This window comes from Podarcis melisellensis (assembly GCF_964234715.1).
Source record: "Podarcis melisellensis genome assembly, chromosome: 5".
Classification (NCBI taxonomy): domain Eukaryota; kingdom Metazoa; phylum Chordata; class Lepidosauria; order Squamata; family Lacertidae; genus Podarcis; species Podarcis melisellensis.
Genome location: NC_138537.1, coordinates 6406454 through 6425395, shown reverse-complemented (window position 1 = coordinate 6425395; position 18942 = coordinate 6406454). Strand labels below are relative to the sequence as shown.

Here is an 18942-nt window from a genome sequence, read left to right as displayed (position 1 = left end):
TTCCAACAATACAAGAAACGACTCTACACATGGACATCACCAGATGGGCAGCATCGAAATCAGATTGATTATATTCTCGGCAGCCAAAGATGGAGAAGCTCTATACAGTCAGCAAAAACAAGACCTGCAGCTGACTGTGGCTCAGATCATCAGCTTCTTATAGCAAAATTCAAGCTTAAACTGAAGAAAGTAGGAAAAACCACTGGGCCGGTAAGATACAATCTAAATCAAATCCCTTATGAATACACAGTGGAAGTGAGGAACAGGTTTAAGGACTTAGATTTGGTGGACAGAGTGCCTGAAGAAACTATGGATGGAGGCTCCCAACATTAAGGGGAGGGAGGATCCAACATGGCGGCGAAGGTAGTTTCCGGGTAATTTCGCTTACCCTTATCAAAGTTTTAAGTGGTTTTAAGCGGTTTTTATCCTCCCTTGTTTTTATCCGTGAGTTTTAATGATCTGCTGGCTGTGCTGGCTGTCTTTTAGTATCTTTTAGTATCCCGCTACTTGTGTTATCTTGGTTTTTTTTTTAATCTGGGTTGCTCCGACGCCCGGACTTGCCGCCACGGCTGCCGCCGCCTCCCTAACTGGGAGAGATAAGTGAAAGGTTCTCCTGGGCATAAATCCTCTGCCCTGTCGACCAGCTCTTTCCTTTAGCTTTTAGTTTATTGCATACTACGAAGTGAATTTTGCCCGACTGCTGGAACCGAGCTGTCTCAAAAATCCTAGGAACAAGGAAGAGGGGAAGGAAGAGGCTTGAACTGACTGCCTTACTGTGAGTAATTTTATGGCACCACTCTCCTGGAAGTGGTAGTATTCTTGTGAGGAAGACTAAAGGATTTAAGGAGCTTCCCAGCACAGTGCCCACGATGGTTCTCCTGCAAAATTGATTTATGGGTCATGGAAAACGTCCAAGAGACTCTGACGAGGCATTATCCTCTCTGAGGCCTAAGCAATTAAGAAAGGGTTCACCTAAAGGAGGGAGAGGCCCCGAGGAATGTGCCCCGAGGAATCGTTTCGATCCTCTAACTGCCCTTGAAACAACATCAGAAGATGAGGCCCCTGAGACGTTACAAATTGGAAACGCTAATGGTAACACAAATGGGGATGGTCCCTATCCGAAGGAGGAGTTGGTAGCCGAATCGGACTGCACAGGATGCGAGCAACTCCATTTAATAATTAGAACTCTAAACTGTATATTTAAGAGAATTGATGGCCTATCCTCTCAGCTGCATAGCCTTCAGCAAAAACTGGATGACCAGCCGGCACAGACAGCCCAAGATGGGGCAGTAGATGTTCCACTGCGCCGGCAGAAAGCTCCACCAAACACTGATTGTATGAAGAACTGCAAATACAATCTCAACCCCACACTGAATCGCCAATCCCTGATTCTACATCCAAGGAAGATTTCCCTAACCTTCCGGGAAAGGGACCTAAGTTGGACAATGCTACATGGGACTAAAGAGCACCTCAGATGGCTTCTAAAACTCGAGGCATCACAAATAGATCTTTGTGCTGTGCTTCCCTTAGTCCGCCAGAACAGATATCAGAGAATGATGCTGGCTTTCCACTCTGCAAAAATCCCCTCTCTTATTATTAAGCAAAAAGTTTTTTTGAATAATCTTGGTATTTTTCCAACGAGAGTTTTCATGGATTCCAAAATTAGACCCCTCCTATCGGAGGGATTAACCAAGGAGACGGTACAACCCTCCCGCCCTGAACCCCAAAAGAGGGCTGAGCTGTACACCCCATGTCTGGGCCAGTCTCATAGTACCCCCACTCCTACAACTAAACACTACGAGTGTGCCAGTAACTCTTTGACACCCCAGGAGGAAAGAGAGCTTATCGCCTCCTTTGGAGAGTTACCAGCGATGGAACAACAAGAAATTATAAATAGGCTGGATTTACTTAAACTTCAGCTCCTAAGGATCGCCTGCAATGGAGTTCCTACGAATGATACCCACTCTAATTTAGCGGTGCCATGCCCCATGGAGGTGGAAACAACAATTCCCCAATACCCAGCATATAAGGTGCCTTCTGCAGTAGATGGGAAGGTCCCATGCTGGAGGCAGACTCTTCTCCTCCCCTTCACGCTGGTAACTCACCCCTCCTTTTAATAGACTTATCTGTTCCCTCCGTGATTAACCGATCCAAGAATGGAACTCAGGATAACACCCCCTGGATAAATCGTTGTCCCTTCACCCCTCCATGCCGGACTTGGAATCAACATACATCGAAGACCATCCACGTCCTGAGACGCCAGTGGCCACCTCAAGTCAGGCTTCTCCACCAAAAATCCAACAATCATGTGAGGAAGACACCACAGTGCCGAGAGTCACCACAGAGTGGACTGAAGACCCAGCAGGACATATAAACCAAATGATCACAAGTGGATCGGTTAGATCCCCAAAGAGGACGGATCCAGCGGACTTGGCAGGAGCCTCTTCAGGGCCTAGTTGGGCCCGACAGCTAAAAACGTCAAATATTATCTCTATTCACAATAGCTCAAGAGGCACACCTGCGCCAAAAGGAGAGAAGCCATCTACCATTAGTCAAAGGAAAATTACTTTCTTTAAATTTGACAACCCACCAAAATCAGCGTTCCCCCCCTTCTCCATTGTGACTACCCAAACCTCAGTCAAATCCTCCCCCGTTCTCCCTTTTAAGCTGGAACATAGCAGGTTGGAAGGGGAAAAAATCTGACCCGGACTTTGTAAAACTAATAAACTCACACCAAGTAATTCTCTTGCAGGAAACATGGGAAGAGGGGAGAGTAGATATTAATGAGAGCCACTGTACACTAACCGGTGTAGTGGTTAAGAGCGGTAGTCTTGTAATCTGGGGAACCGGGTTCGAGTCTCCGCTCCTCCACATGCAGCTGCTGGGTGACCTTGGGCCAGTCACACTTCTGTGAAGTCTCTCAGCCCCACTCACCTCACAGAGTGTTTGTTGTGGGGGAGGAAGGGAAAGGAGATTGTTAGCCGCTTTGAGACTCCTGAAGGGGAGTGAAAGGCGGGATATCAAATCCAAACTCTTCTTCTTCTTCTAATGGTTTTGATGTTACATCATTACCGGCATGCCCGTCTACTAAAGGAGGCTGGCCTAGTGGAGGATTAGTTATAGCAATTTCCTTGAAAATACAGGCAAAACTCACGCTTGTAAATGCTTCCACCTTTGCAATTACAGCCCTGGTTACGGGGAAAAACTTTGAACTTGTTATAACAAATGTTTATCTTCCTTGTGGAGGTAACATTGCAGACTTATACAATAAATGGGGAATCTTGGAGGAACATCTTACTCTTTGTCACTCCAAATACCCCAATATACCCAATGTTATAGCAGGGGATTTCAATGCTCGCATTGCAACCAACTGGGAGTCTTTAATCAAAGCCAAATGGTGGATAAGCCCAGAATTCATTAATGACCTCTCCCTCCATAATCAAAGACTTTCCAAAGACAAAAGGGTAAATGAAGCAGGAACCCTTCTTTACCAATTGGTACTACGTCTAAACCTAGTGATTCTAAACGGGAACTGCTCGCCTGACGTACCGGGTGAGTTTACACACATAAGCTCCTCTGCAAACAGTGTCCTGGATTATATGTTAGTATCTCATGACATATTCCCCAAATTTTCCCATTTTAAAGTTGAAAATATTCAATTGAGCGACCACCTACCGTTGGTCGCCATAATGACTATAGACTGGACCCCAGATGGAGACAGACACCCAACACATCTAATTACAAACTCAGTATTGCAAATCAAAAGTGTAAAATGGTCCGAACTACAGGCCCAAAAATACTCAGCATATTTCCAACAAGGACTAAAACAAGCATATTCAGGCTTAATCGAGGATTATTATGATTATGACCAAACTCTAAGACTATTCTCGAATTTGTCGGAAGATCTAACGTCTTTTTTCTCTGTCCCGACGCATAAAATAAACCGAACACAAAGGAAGATAGGTGCATTGTGGTTTAACAGTGCTTGTAAACAGGCTAGACAACTTCTTGGTAACATCTACAAAGAGTATAAAGCCTCCGGGGCAACGGTCTTGCCAAAAGAATATTTCCAAGCAAAATCGGCCTACAAGCAAATTCAAAAGGAAGCCAGACAGGAATGGCAAGCGAATCAATGGCGGGCAATCATAGAAGCCTCATCATCACGGAACTCCAGACAATTTTGGCTCCTGGTAAATAAAAGAACTAAAAGATACCCTTTGACTATTATTCCTGCCCCGGTTTGGGAATCTTACTTAAAAAATTACTTTGCCACAACTGACTGTATTACTAACACAAGAGATGAATTCCAAGATCAGCTTCCCCTCTGGCCCCCCACCGATCTGGAAGACATCCATGATTTGATCGTTAAACTCAAAACAGGGAAAGCACCTGGGCCAGACCTGATCCCGGCAGAAGCTATAAAATACCACGTGGACTGGTGGGCCAAAGTCCTGGCGACAATCTTCGATGCCGTTAACAACTCTGGAATGATCCCGGAAGTATGGAAGGACGCTGTTATCGTTCCAATCCACAAAAAGGGCTCACCAGATGACCCGGGGAATTACAGAAATATCAGTCTGCTCTCAATAGTGGGGAAACTGTATGCCCGCTTCCTGCTGAACAGACTTATCCAATGGTCCGAAGAGAAAAAATTAATTGGGCCCGAACAAGCTGGATTCCGCCCAAAACAGTCAACAATTAATCATATTCTAATTTTACAGCATCTTGCCTGGAAATATTCCACCCCAAAGGGTGGCCAACTCTGTGTGGCATTCATTGACCTAAGGGCAGCATTCAATAGTATCCCCAGGAGCATTCTCTGGGAAAAACTCACCCGCTGGGGCATCGACAGAAGGCTTCTCTGGCTAATCATCAAACTCCATGAGAATTCAGCGGCTAGAGTGAGATTCACCCCGGAGGGTGATCTCACCAATTCAATTCCCATTAACAGAGGTGTCCAACAGGGTTGTATATTGGCTCCATTCCTGTTCAATTTGTTCATAAGCGACATGAGGACTCCCCTAATAGAGGCTCAAGAAAGGATTCATGCACCCCGCCTAGCACTTTATCGCTGCCCTTTGTTACTATATGCGGATGACGCAGTCATCCTTTCCTTTTCTAGAGTAGGTCTCAGGAGGGCCTTGAAAATTTTTGGATCATATTGTAACGCAAATTCCCTTACAATTAATTATGGAAAATCTAAGATACTAGTTTTCTCAAAGAGTCGGAAACTCCATAATTGGAAAATTGATGGGAGAGCCATCGAACAAGTCTATAAATTCCAATATTTGGGAGTTTGGTTACAACATAACCTTAGATGGAAGGCCCATGTAGCCTATGTTACAAATAGAGCCAAAGCTATCTCCTTGGCGATCTTGCGATTCTTCTTCACCGATGGGGCCCTTCATATCCCATCGGCGTTGAAAGTCTTCAAGGCCAAGGTGATTCCAACAATTGCTCATGCCATCTCAATTTGGGGGACTTTTGTCAATCTATCTCACCTAGAGGTTATTCAAAATCAGTTTTTAAGAGGGATATTGAAACTGCCCAACTGTGTAAGTAATACAGCGTTACGCATGGAACTTAACACTGTATCCCTGGAAAACGCTCTGTGGAAGCACATACTTTGTCATTGGTTATCTCTATGGCACAATCTCCCAAACTTGTACTTGATACAATGTATGTGGAGAGATGATTTCCAGAGCCCATGGGTTAAAAATTTACAGCTGAAAATTACGGCAATGGGAATCTCCCCATCCAAATTACTAGAGCAGGACATAGTTCCAGCTAAAAGAACAGTAACCTGTAAACTAGAGGAGATGGACTTGCAGCAGAAAATGGTCTTGGGCAATGGTACCTGCTCACCTCTAAACCTTGGTTTATTACCCCTCTTAAGGCTCCCGGACTATTTGAATTCTTTAACTTCTTCGGCTCATAGATATGCCTTTGTAAAGGCAAGATTCAACACCTTCCCATCGAACGTGCTGAGAAATAGATTCTCCAATGGACAGATATCGCTCTTATGTGATTGTAATTGTGGGGCACCGGAATCGTTGCATCACATAATTCTTGATTGTGCTTTTCATTTATCGGCCAGGAGCAAGTTTCTTGCTCAATATCTTAAGGGAATTGCCGATGATACGACTGAAGCCAAACTGAGTGATTAAGATGGCGTCGTTAGTGGTAGCTCTATTTTGTGCTCCGCGTTGATAATATAGATTTATCAGTATTTATCAGCACTTTTAAAGCTTTTTTTTTTCTTTTTCCTTTTTTTAACCGAGCTTAGCAGTTTTAAACTACCACTCTTTTTTTATTAACTGCCAAAGGCCTATTTTTATCCAAAAGAGGCTCAGCAAGCCGCCCTATCTTCACGAAGCTGGTAATTAGCAGACGGGGAGGCCAGCTACTCCTTTGGAAGGACGCCGAGCTTTTTATCTATAAAAAAAAGGAAGGAATTGAAGCAGCTATAACCCCAAGAAACACAAGGCAAGTTCAACCCGATAATTATTCCAAGGGACTTTTGTTTGTTTTTTTTCTGCTTTGTTATACTGCCTAGCTACTTTACTGGTTACGTCGTGAGGCTGTCGAATGAGGGAGAAAGACCTAGTTGAATTTTAAACGAAACAAGGCACAGTATGAAAGCTTAAGACCAGTAATATTTTCTAACATTTTAAATGACTGATACCTCACAAGCCCCGATGTAAATTGCTGGAGAAACTAACAAGTTGGAGAGGTTGGAGAGGTTTAGGAGGCAACTTCCACAAATCGGCATTTCTGCTATTGTTTACTCCAGCTTAGAACAAAAGATAAGCCGCCGTTAAGCAAGCACCCCCTACCATATATCCATATATACCCATATACCCACTATGGTCCTCACCAGGAAAAAATACAAGGACCAAGGAATTTTGCCTAATTCACCACAGAGCCCGATGGAGCGCCGAAGGAGACAAAGTAAAATTACCAGCTACTTTCCTCAAAAAGACTCGAGCAAGAGAACTCAGAATGAGAGTATCCTAGATGTAGCTATGCCTTTGCCACTCACAGTGTTGGATTGGTCAACACAGCTAAAGGACTTGCAAACAAACAACAAGAGGACAAACCATCCAACAAATTTGGCCCAAGAACTTGCCATAGCAGAGAATGCTACAAAGGCTAATACAGCCAACACACCTGATGCCAATCCTCATTTGTCACCGCTGGAACTTGGAGGTAATCTTTCAACCCATTGGTTGAAAGCCAATGACTGCGGAACAGAAATGTGGGGTGATTATCTTCAGGAGCAGATATACCAGATTTCCAAGGATCTCCTTAACGTTAAAAATTTTTTAGCGATAACAAACGGGCTGCTCCTGACCCTAGTGGATAATTTCAAACAACATGTGAGCGCTTCAGACCAGAATACAAATCCCCTAGCCAGCCCGGATCCACCACTCCCCAGCAAACCCCGGAGGAAAAAAGCTGAGCCTAAGATGAAGAAAAGCAAAAATATGAAAAACCTAAGGCGGCTTAAGACAACTCACCGTACCTGTAAAAAATATTGGCAGAAGCTCTTTAACCTTCTTCCATCCCTTTCTACAAGTGGAACAAACAAATCCAACTCGAGTGCCATCAAAGAGACACGTAAAGTAGATACACCCATAAAAGAATCTAAATCAAGTTTTGAAGAATCAACACCGAGCTGGGACAAAGGAACTAATCCATCTACAGTTATACCGCCCCAGAGTCCTCTTATGGCCAGCACAGAATCTGTAGACAGAGGTGAGCAGGCGACCCAAACTATTGAGGGGAACCACTCCTCCCAAGCTCGACAGATGTTGTGTCCCAAAAGAGAATGGAGTTTAGTCCTAATCCCACAAAAGCTTGTCTTTGCTAATTACCCTAAACCGCCTAGATTTTATGCAGGGTTGGACCGTATAGACCACTTTTTGTCCATTATAAGTGGCATTTTACCGGGGGTAGTAAAAGCAACTGACATAGCCGCTATAGAGTATCTACATCAAGATGATTGCTCGGTACGAGCATTGATTACTTTTTTAGATCATAATCTGGCCAGTTTCATTTTTAGAGCTAAAAACCTATTCAAAAAAGAAAGAATAGTCCTATTAAGAATATTTGAAAATAGAGCACCTGCAACCTCTCTGATGGGGCCCAAGAGCATAGGAATGGAAGTTCACAAAAGGGAAAAAACCAACCACCAAAACCATCGAAATAGAAAGCATAAGTTCCAGCAGGATCATCTCCATCAAACAGTACCAAATGAAAAAAAGGAAGCCCCACATCCAACTGGCGTCTGGCCTCTCACGTGTGATAGTGAGGACTCCGCTTTGGAGGAAGAACTCTCGCTGATAAAGCGATTCTGGTCACTGCATTCTCCAGCTCAAACTGAGATCCTGAAAAGACTTGATTCACTTCGAAGCAGACTAGAAAAAAAGGATGATCAAGGTGAGACAATGAAGGACCCTTATGTGCAGCCCATATCTCCCAAATGTCTGGTGGATAAGAAGACAGTGGGAGGCACCTTTAAATGTGTAGACGTGGAATTACAATCTGAGCCCCCTGTGATGTACAATAAAGTAAGACCAAATCAAGGTGTGAAACCTCAAAGCTCCTGGCACAGCTATCTTAAATTGTCTCCGAATGAATTAGCTTCCCCCCCAACTCCAAAATCTAGCCCCAAATCACCAAGAAAAGAGGATCACTACACTCTCTCCAAGCAGTCATCCTCGAAAAGAGCCAACGGGTGTGTTTTTTTAGACACCAAAGAATTGCTGGACGTGGTGGTGACATAGATCCAGCTCCCCGAAGGGCCCGGGGCCTAAAAGTGCTGTCTTGGAATATCGCGGGTTGGCACGCCAAGAAAAATAATCAACAATTTTTGTGCTACCTTAAGCAATTTGACAACATCTTCTTTCAGGAGACATGGCAGAATGACCCTATATTTCTTAATGGGTATAACTGCCACTACCTGCCTGCCTCTCCATCTCTAAGGGGCGGCAGATCTAGTGGTGGCCTAGCTTGCTTCATTTCCACGGAGCTGGCGCACTCTCTAACAGCCCTACCCAGCTGCAATTCTTTAGCAACAGCCGCTCTACTTAGCTTCAAGAGAACTACTCTCTTGCTGGTCAATGTCTATATTCCCCCAGGCCAAAAAAACCCCGTTGTCAAGGCTACATGGGCTGAGCTAGAGGCATTTTTAGAGCCTCTCGAATCTACTTACCCGTCTGCCCTGACTATTGTGTGTGGAGACTTCAACGCTCGTATAGGAACAGATGACAACAGTCTATACACTCATTTCAACCAATTTATGGACCCTGAAGAACAGACGGATATTGGTGCGACACGACTGTCCAAAGATAGTAGAAGTAATTTTCCAGGTCTCTGCTTAGTGCAGGCTGCCAGACGGAGGGAACTGCTGATATTAAACGGCAATATAGAGGGGGACCGCCCCGGGGAATATACCCATTTCTCCAAGGCTGGGGGAAGCGTTATAGATTATATCTTAATCTCAAGATTTGCTCACAGCTTTGTAAGGAAGTTCCAAGTGGGCCACAATACTCTGAGTGATCACCTACCTCTAATTTTAGAGCTTGCAGGTCGGCCTTTTGACTATTCTATTGCCGAGCCACAATATATACCTTCTGTAAATTTGGATATACCTGCCCCCAAAAGACTCAAATGGTCCCCAATACTGAATGAAAATCTAACCCTCCTTCTTCAGTCAGCGGAGTTAAAGCTTATTCACTCCGCTATTGTATCAGGCAATTCAGTAGATGCGATTATGGAACGCTTTAAATTACTTTTGGAAAGATTGAAACCCCATTTAACAACAGTGATACATAGCTCCGCTACAAAGAGGGCAAAGGACGGAGCTAGCTGGTTTGACCTGGAGTGCAGGCAAACAAGGAGACAAACGAGAACAGCCTACCAGAGATACAGGAAATCAGGGACTGCCCTCCTACTTAATGCTTATATTTATCTGAGACGGTCTTACAAACAATTACTAAGGAGAAAGAAACTGGAAGCTGAAAGAGCCGCATGGCACAGTTTGGTTAAGGCATCGCACGAGAAAGATACTACTTGCTTTTGGCGAACCATATCTGGTCTACTGGACCAGGAGCGTACTAATTCCATCTGTACAGTGGAACCAATGGAGTGGTTGCGCCATTTTCAATCTTTGTTCTATGACCAGGAAGCCCAACATTACAAACTATGCATTCAATTGGAGGACCTACCTCATTGGCCACCAGTAACTGCAAAGGAAGTTGAGAATTTAATCGCACAATTAAAGAACAACAAGGCCCCAGGGAATGATTACATCCTGCCGAACTTCTGAAGTCCAACATTGGCTGGTGGGCCCCCCTGCTGGCGTCTTTATTTTCTTGGATCGACTCAACGGGTTTACTCCCAGATGGTTGGACTGAGGCAATAATTATCCCAATCTATAAAAAAGGACCCATGACAGACCCGGCGAGTTATAGACCAATCAGCCTTCTGCCTATACCCAGCAAACTATATGCCAAACATCTTTATATCAAGCTAACTAGCTGGCTGGAAACTGAAGCTATTCTAGCGGAAGAGCAAGCGGGTTTCAGGCAAGGCAGATCCACCATAGACCATTGCTTCACCCTAGCCTATTTAATTGACAAATATGCCAAAAAATCCCGTGGGGTGTTATATGCAGCCTTTATCGATCTAAAGGCTGCTTTCGATTCAATTCCACGTGTAAGACTCTGGGATAAATTGAGCACATCAAGTATAGACAAAAGACTATTATTTCTGATCAGCTGTTTATATAAAGACACGGTGCTGCATGTAAGAACTTCATTAAATGGCCATCTTATAGGACCAGTTCCTGTCAGTAAGGGGGTCAAGCAAGGTTGCATCCTGGCCCCAGTTCTATTCAACATCTACATCAATGATATGGTTAACTGTTTGTCATCTCCGGACTTCCACGCCCCCAAACTGGCTGACAAATCAATATCAGTGCTTTTGTATGCTGATGATGCGATACTCCTATCTCGAACAAGAATAGGCTTAAATAGGCTCATAGGTGAATTTTCAGCATACTGTAGGAGAGAGCAACTTGAAATAAACTATCAGAAAACCAAAATTATGGTTTTTGCAAGGAAACACAGACAGTACAGCTGGAGGATGGATAACCAGACAATTGAACAGGTTAAAGCCTTCAAATATCTGGGTATCGTTTTCCAGTCGACCGGGTCCTGGGATGTCCATCAAAAATGTGCCAAAGAAAAAGCAGCTCAAAGTATCAAGATGCTGTCCCGCTTCTTTTACACGAAGGGGGGCAGATACATCCCAGCAGCCCTTGAAGTTTTTCAAGCAAAACCTCTGGCGCAGTTACTGTACGGGGCACAAATCTGGACGGGGAACCACTGCTCCAGTCTTGAAACTGTTCAGTCTAAATTTCTAAGGCAGATATTCGGCGTCCCCTCCTGTGTTCCAAACGCAGCATTACGACTCGAGGCCTGCCTTCCATCTGTGGAAACTCGGACCTGGCAGAGAACATTCAACTATTGGCTTCGTCTTAATCTGAATCCACCTGGTCTACTGCCTCTAGTAATGCAAGACCCTCACAAAAGCAAGTGGTTCAAAACTGTGCATCAAAAACTCCTTACATGCGGTCTGCATTCACAGTCCCTACTATCAATGGGCCTCATTAAAGCAAAGAGTCTAATAGGCCAGCGCCTGAAAGACATTGAACGACAAAACAACCTGACTATCTTAAAGAAACTGTGCCCATGGTATACCTACTTTCCCCCTTCTCATTTTGACTCTCCAGCTTCATATCTGTTTAAACTAACCATCCCAAAATACAGACGTGCCTTTACATTGGCTAGATGGGATGTTCTTCCCTCTGCTGTACTCGAAGGTCGTTACCAAAAGACTCCATTTGAAAAACGACTTTGCCCATGTGGAGATGGTAACACGGAAACAGTGTCCCACGTCCTTCTATCTTGCCCCCTTTACAAAGACCTAAGGAATGAGATTATTACTCCACTCATTCTCTCCAACCCCGGCCGTTCACCAGACATTACACTGTATTTTCTATTATCTGATACGGATAGTCAGATAACAGAGAAGGTCGCGAGGTACATCGAGAGAGCTGTGAAATTGAGGGCCACCATCTGAGTGACAGACTTGTTCATCTGACGGACCTCCTTTTGCTTGTTCTTTTCTTCCTTTTATCCCTATTTTCACTTTTAACTCTTGTATAGCTGTGGCCTGTTGGCTTTGCTAATAAAGTTTTGATTTGATTTGATTTGAAGCCAAACTGAGATATCTATTAAATGATGATGACCCCCTAAGATCACTCATGGTTGCCAGATTCTTGATCAGCGTCCTATCCCTAAAGAAGAGAAACGGACTCTTGTGTGGCTCGGATAATCCCTTTAAACCATGAACTATGTTTTAGGATGTAATTAGGTGATATCACCATTGATGTCTTCTATTAATTTATGAGCAGAGGGCAATGTTTATGTTACAAATTTATTGTAATGTATGATGTTGGTCTTTTGTTTTTGTTTTGCTTTGGTTCTTGTCTGTTTTTTCTAAGTTTTGGCGGTTTTAAATTTGAAGGTTCAAGTACATTATGGTGGTATGGGAAACTGTCATGTGACGGGCCAATGGCCGTAATAAAGATCAATCCAATCCAAATCCCAACATTATACATGAGGCAGCAACGAAAACCATCCCAATGAAAAGGAAATACAAGAATGCAAAGTGGCTGTCCAACAAGGCCTTACAAATAGCGGGGGAGAGAAGACATGCAAAATGCGAGGGAGATAGTGAAAGATAGAGGAAATTGAATGCAGATTTCAAAAAAATAGCAAGGAGAGACAAGAAGGACCTCTTAAACGGAGGACTTCCGGGTTGGCACCTCCGGCAATGGCGGAGCCCCTCCGATCGGGAGGAACTTGCTCCGTGAAAACCAGGGTCTGACTGCCACGGCGAAGGCGGAGACCCACTGAAATCACAGGCGGGAGAAGCTTGTGAACTTGGGGTTCGGCTAGCACCTTTTGCGCCTCCCCTACTCGCGGGGAAACCCTGTTTTGGGGATCCGGAGCGACGTGGGGTGAGTGGCGCGGTGCTTCGAATTGACTACTTCTTTCACGGGGTGAAGCCGCATTGCTGATGCCGGAGAGCGCTGACTTTTCCTGTGGACAATTGGACTTTAAACAACTACCTGTGAGTAGAACGGAAAATTGGAACTTTAAATATTTCAATTTGGCATCGAAACGGGAAGGTTTTAAACAGGAAGTCCGCCTTCCTTTTTTGTAAATAGATTGAAGCAAAGACGTTACAAGCTAAAGTCTTGGAAAACCTTTGGCAAAGGATTAAATTTCCATCGGTCAAAATCACCAAACCCCCCTTGGAAGCAGGAGAAGAGGGGGGAAATTTTTGAACCTAGCGAGCCTGCAGTGAAAAATCAAATTACCACCGCTCCAAACCTGGAAATGGGCTGCTAGAAAGAGTGACGTTTTGGGAGAGTTCATTGACTGTGAACAGAACGTATTTGACAGCTAACTAAATAAGAGAAGTATACTGTTTCCACTGTCCTCTTCTGCGTTTAAAAAGGAGGAAAAGTAACTGAAAATTGAAACTATTTTTATTGCCTGAGTTGTGTTTGAAAGGATTGATACAAGTGGAGAGTGTTTCCCTCTAGAGGGAGCTTTTGAAACTGTTACAGGAGTGGAACTGGGGAATCTCCAGCTGTAAGATAAGAAATTGTGAGAACCAGGATTGACCTTGGACCATTTAAGAATGTTGACAGGAGAAGCCATAGTGACTGTATTATGTAAGATAAGCTATTCGCTGGAACAGCTTCATAACAAGACGGGTGACATGACCACTAAAATTGTTAACTTGGGACAAAAAGTGATTAATTTGAGACAAAAAGTGAGCACCAACACAGAAATAATTCAGGACTTGGTACAGAAATCTACTTTGGCAAGACAAATTGTGGAGGAGAAGGAGAAATTGGGATTCCATCTACAATGAACTAAAGAAAATACTTAAATACACCTTTGTCAAAAAGCCCGAAGCCTTCCTTGTGGGAATGATCGGAGAGGAGATTAAGAAAGAAGATTATATAATGTTTCAATATGCAACTGTAGCTGCCAGGATTCTGTTAGCACAAAATTGGAAAACCCCAAATACCCCGACCGTTAAAGATTGGCAAATTAAATTATTTGAGTATATGGATTTGGCAAAAATGATGCAGAATATTAGAAAGCAAAAAGGTACAAAGTTTATTGACGATTGGTCTAAATTCATAACATATATGGAAACAAATTCTAGAGATATAAAAATCACAGTAGGTTTAATATAACCCTTGCGATGTGTTTATGTTAAAAAATGAAAAACTGCAGAATGGATTTAATATTCACATAACCCAAAACCGAGATGGAGGGAAGTCATTCATTATTTATTGTTAATTAATGTTTGTTTTTGGTTGGTTTAGGTGTTTTGTTTTGGTTGATGTTTTCTTTTTTATATATATGTTGGCTATTTTTCTTTTTCTCTTTTTGTTGTTGTTTGGTTATAGAAAATGAATAAAAAGAAGTTAAAAAAAAGAGAGATCTGTTCAAGAAAATTGAAGATATGAAAGGAACATTTTGTATAATGATTACCATAATAAAGGACAAAAGTGGTAAGCGCCTAACAGAAGCAAATTTAAAACCATGGAGAGTCCTGGTCTGAACAAAGACATTGGATTCTTATCTCATTATACATGACAAAGCCATTTTTCACCTTCTCACCCCTTGCTTTTTCCTGTAAGACCTATTGCAGTTGTTAAGAGTCGTCAACAGGCTCATCACAGCTATCTGCCCATCACCCATTCCCACCACCCTTCTGAGTAATACCCCTCCCCACCTTCTCACTATATAGAAGGGTCTGGTGACTTCTGTTTGAGTGTATCTGAAGAAGTGTGCATGCACACGAAAGCTCATACCAAGAACTAACTTAGTTGGTCTTTAAGGTGCTACTGGAAGGATTTTTTTTTTGTTTTGAGAAGCAGAAGACATCAAGAAGAGGTAGCAAGAATACCCAGAGGAAATATACCAGAAAGATATGGACAGCTCGTAAACTTGTACTTGTCCTCCGCTCTTCCTCAGTAGCATGTTGGACGCCTTCCGACCTGAGGGGCTCATCTTCCAGTGTCATAACTTTTATATGCCTGTTGCCTTTGTCCATGGAGTTTTCTTGGCAGGGATACTGGAGTGGCTTGCCGTTTCCTGCTCCAGGTGGATCACGTTTGGTCAAAACTCTCCACTATGACCTGTCCCTCTTGGGTGGCCCTGCATGGCATAGCTCATAGCTTCTCTGAGTTATTTAAGCCCCTTCGCCACGGCAAGGCAGTGATCCATGAAGGGGGTGGCAAATGTAGGGAGGTACATATGGAGGCCACATAACTGTATGTGCATGTGTGGATCCCCTTAACTTGCCACTCCCTGCCCCATTCTGCTGACCAGCGCTGCCACTCCAGCCAGAAAGACACTGCTTCTGCTCCGGCCCACTCCCTCCTGTGCTGCTGCTGATGTCATTTCCTGGAAGCAGACCAGTAAGCACATCTACAGATCACAACATAGCTTGGTCTTCTGCATTTACCTGCACCAAATGGCAAATATTCTTCTCTGTTCACAAATTGTCCATCCTTGTCCAAAAAATGATTTGGGTTGAACTCTGCAGGTGTCTCCCATCGTGTTGGATCAAGAAGAACAGAGCGCAGATCGGGAACAATAATAGTCCCCTGCAAATAAGAAACAAGTGACTTGGAATGCATTCAGATCAACACATTTCTGGATTGTCCCACACTATTCCAAAACTAATCTTTGCAGAGACATGTGTATATATATATTTGGGGGGTGGTTTTGTATTCTTCACCTTAAAATACTTTCTGAATAGGCAGGAACACAAGAGGAATTTTCCCCACCACTTTTAAAATGAAAGCTCACAACCAGGCTGAGACCTCTGGCCACTACATGCCACAATTGCCCCATGGAATGGCACTTGCCAATGGTGAAACATGTCTGCAGATGGAGCTCCTGCTCTTGCCCTTCAGATTTTTGACTAGACAGGAAGTTCCTGTATGCCTGGCAGCATCTCTCAATATGCAACCTTCTGCTGCTCTTTGCTCTTGGGCTACAGGAGTGCAGTTGTATCACACTGTTATACCTTGGGAATGAGAAAACCACGCAGCTTCAAATCCTTTGTACATTGCCTAGGTAACCCCCCAAAAAGGACATATTTAAAGCGCTGCATTTCATGAATCACAGCATTGGTGTAGGGCAGTTTCTTCTTATCTTGATAGCAGATTGAGTGAGCAGAACCTATGACATCTTCTATTTCCTTGTGCATTTTATCTGAAGAGAATGATGGAAACAGAAGGTTTATTGTGAATACTGCATTTTATTTCAGATGGACATTTAATTCCCTTGAACACATTCCATAAATCTCTGTGAATGAGTCCCAGTTTCTTGCATTTTCAGCTCACCTGGTCCTCCAAAGAGCTCAAGTCTGTGTACATGGTTCTTCCTCAGTCTAGATCCCAGGTGTGAAATCTTTGGAAGTGAAGCTTATCTCAGATGTTTCTGCTGGCTGGATTTGCTGAAGGGCTGGGATCAAAGGCTGTCTGTAATGTGTGTGTGTGTGTGTGTGTGTGTTTGTGTGTGTGTGTGTGTGTGTGTGTGTATTCTCCATCTGATCTTTGGCTAATGTTACACATGTAAAGGTAAAAGTAAAGGACCTCTGGACGGTTAAGTCCAGTCAAAGGAAGGAGATGAAGGAGACAGTGTTTGTCCACAGATAGTTTTCTGGGTCATGTTTCCAGTAGCACCTTAGAGACGAACTAAGTTTGTTCTTGGTCTTAGCTTCTGTGTATCTGAAGAAGTGTGCATGCACACGAAAGCTCATACCAAGAACAAACTTAATTGGCCTATAAGGTGCTACTGGACACATGACCCAGAAAACAATGCTTTTCCAGCTGCATTGGCTCCCAGTGGAGTACATGGTCAGATTTAAGGTGCTGGTTTTGACTTTTAAAGCCCTTCACGGCATAGGACCCTTGTATCTACGGGACCGCCTCTCCTGGTATGCCCCATGGAGGACCTTAAGGTCCATATATAGCAACACCCTGGAGGTCTCGGGCCCTAAGGAAGTTAGATTAGCCTCAACCAGAGCCAGGGCCTTCTCAACACTGGCTCCGGTCTGGTGGATTGCTCTGTCTCTTGAGACCAGGGCCATGCAGGATCTGATTTCCACCTGCAGGGCCTGTAAGACAGAGTTGTTCCACCTGACCTTTGGCTCAGAATCAGTTTAATTCCCTCCTCCTCTTTCTTTTTCCTTTCTCCTCCTATGAAGAGATTGCTCCCTAATTGTTTTAATGTTGTATCTTAATCTTTCAAATTGTATTTTAATCAACTTGTTTTTATTATTGGTTGTTAGCCGCCCTGAGCCCGGTCTCGGCTGCGGAGGGCGAGGTACAAATAGAAATTATACACACACACACACACACACACACACACTTATATATATTACATCTGGTGCAACTGGACACCATGATGAGTGCCAGAGTGCATGGAAACGGTGTTTACCTTCCCGCCGCAGCAGTACTTATTTATCTACTTGCACTGGCATGCATTCAAACTGCTAGGTTGGCAGAAGCTGGGACAGAGCAACGGAAGCCCATCCTGTCACACGAATTTGATCTGCCAACCTTGTAATCAGCAAGCACAAGGGGCTCACTGGTTTAGACCACAGTGCCACCCGTGTCCCTCATGCAGTGGAGCACCTTTAGCTTATTTCAATAACATTTGGCTTCCAAAACTTACATCATAAACTCACTTTTAACTCTTTCCAATATGAAACCTTTAAAGAACTATGCTCCGCTCTAGTGATCAAGAGAAGTCCTGGCTCTCCTCTCTCACCTTGGACATCTGGATGACTTGCCAGGAGGAGAAGTGCCCATTTCAGAGAACCTGTGGTTGTCTCTGTCCCTGCTACAAAGAGGTCAAAAATGCACTGGGCCAAGTTTTCTTCATCATAGGTGGACTCTGGGTCATTCTTGCTCTGGTGTTGAAAATGGGGAAAGTGACATGTCATTTACATGCATTACAATTTGTCCTTCAGCACTTACTTTATCCTCTCCCCCCACATTTATTACCATACCACCCCCACATGCCTCATGAGGGGTGGGGTGTCCTCTTACACTGCCTGAGGTGAAATGGGAAGGTGTTGCCACCATTGCCGTACTGTTGCTGCTGCCTGCTTACCTGGGTTGCACAGCAGTGCCTACAAAGTGGCAACAGCAACTGGGGACTAGGTGAGATCTTGAAAGATTTTGTTGAAATCTTGCCAGAAGCTGCCCACTTTGCTTCTCCACTAGCAGCTGGCTAGGCAGCACATCCCCAGAGATGCCTCCTGTTGGCATTCCACTGCCCAAGGCAGCTGCCACATCCTGCCTCGTGGGTGGGCTGGCCCTCTGCTTCATAGCTGGTTTTGATAAGAAACCCCCACACACTCTGCTCTGTATATAGCAGTAGCTGCTGGTGCTAGATTTCAGGATCTGTAGGTGGGCATAATAACCCATTGCTGGCATGAAGAGAAGGGTCCAATGGACACTCTGGCAGCAGATGTTAAAAATGTGTGCTACCGTATTTCACTGCCTAATGGTCACCACCACATAATAGTCAAGCTCCTTTTTTCAAGCCCTAAAATCAGTCCCAAAGCATTCACCACATATTAAGGAACTAAAATTATTATTAATTATTATTATTATTATTAAAATTATTATTATTAAGGAACTAAAATCCCCCTAGAGGGGTTTAGTGACATTACAGGAATGGCTGGAGGAGGGAAAATCCAAGCTGAGTTGGATAGAGCATTTGTTCTCTTGGGAAAGTTACAAGGCCAATTCAATGT

The 18942-nt window shown here is 43.9% G+C and overlaps 2 protein-coding genes across 2 annotated transcripts in view; one reads left to right on the top strand and one right to left on the bottom strand.

Moving 5' to 3' along the window:
* The window catches only part of LOC309369823 (cytochrome P450 2J2-like), a 226942-nt gene that overhangs the window by 71786 nt on the left and 136214 nt on the right, over positions 1-18942 (top strand). The window lies entirely within an intron of this gene.
* Positions 1-18942, bottom strand: part of LOC309369825 (cytochrome P450 2J2-like) — a 39927-nt gene that overhangs the window by 2740 nt on the left and 18245 nt on the right. Inside the window, exons 6-8 of the mRNA XM_081911168.1 lie at positions 17949-18090; positions 16198-16385; positions 15631-15772 (exon numbers count right to left, since the gene is read on the bottom strand). Of these exons, the coding sequence (XP_081767294.1) occupies positions 15631-15772; positions 16198-16385; positions 17949-18090 (472 nt within the window). The remainder of the gene's footprint in view (positions 1-15630; positions 15773-16197; positions 16386-17948; positions 18091-18942) is intronic.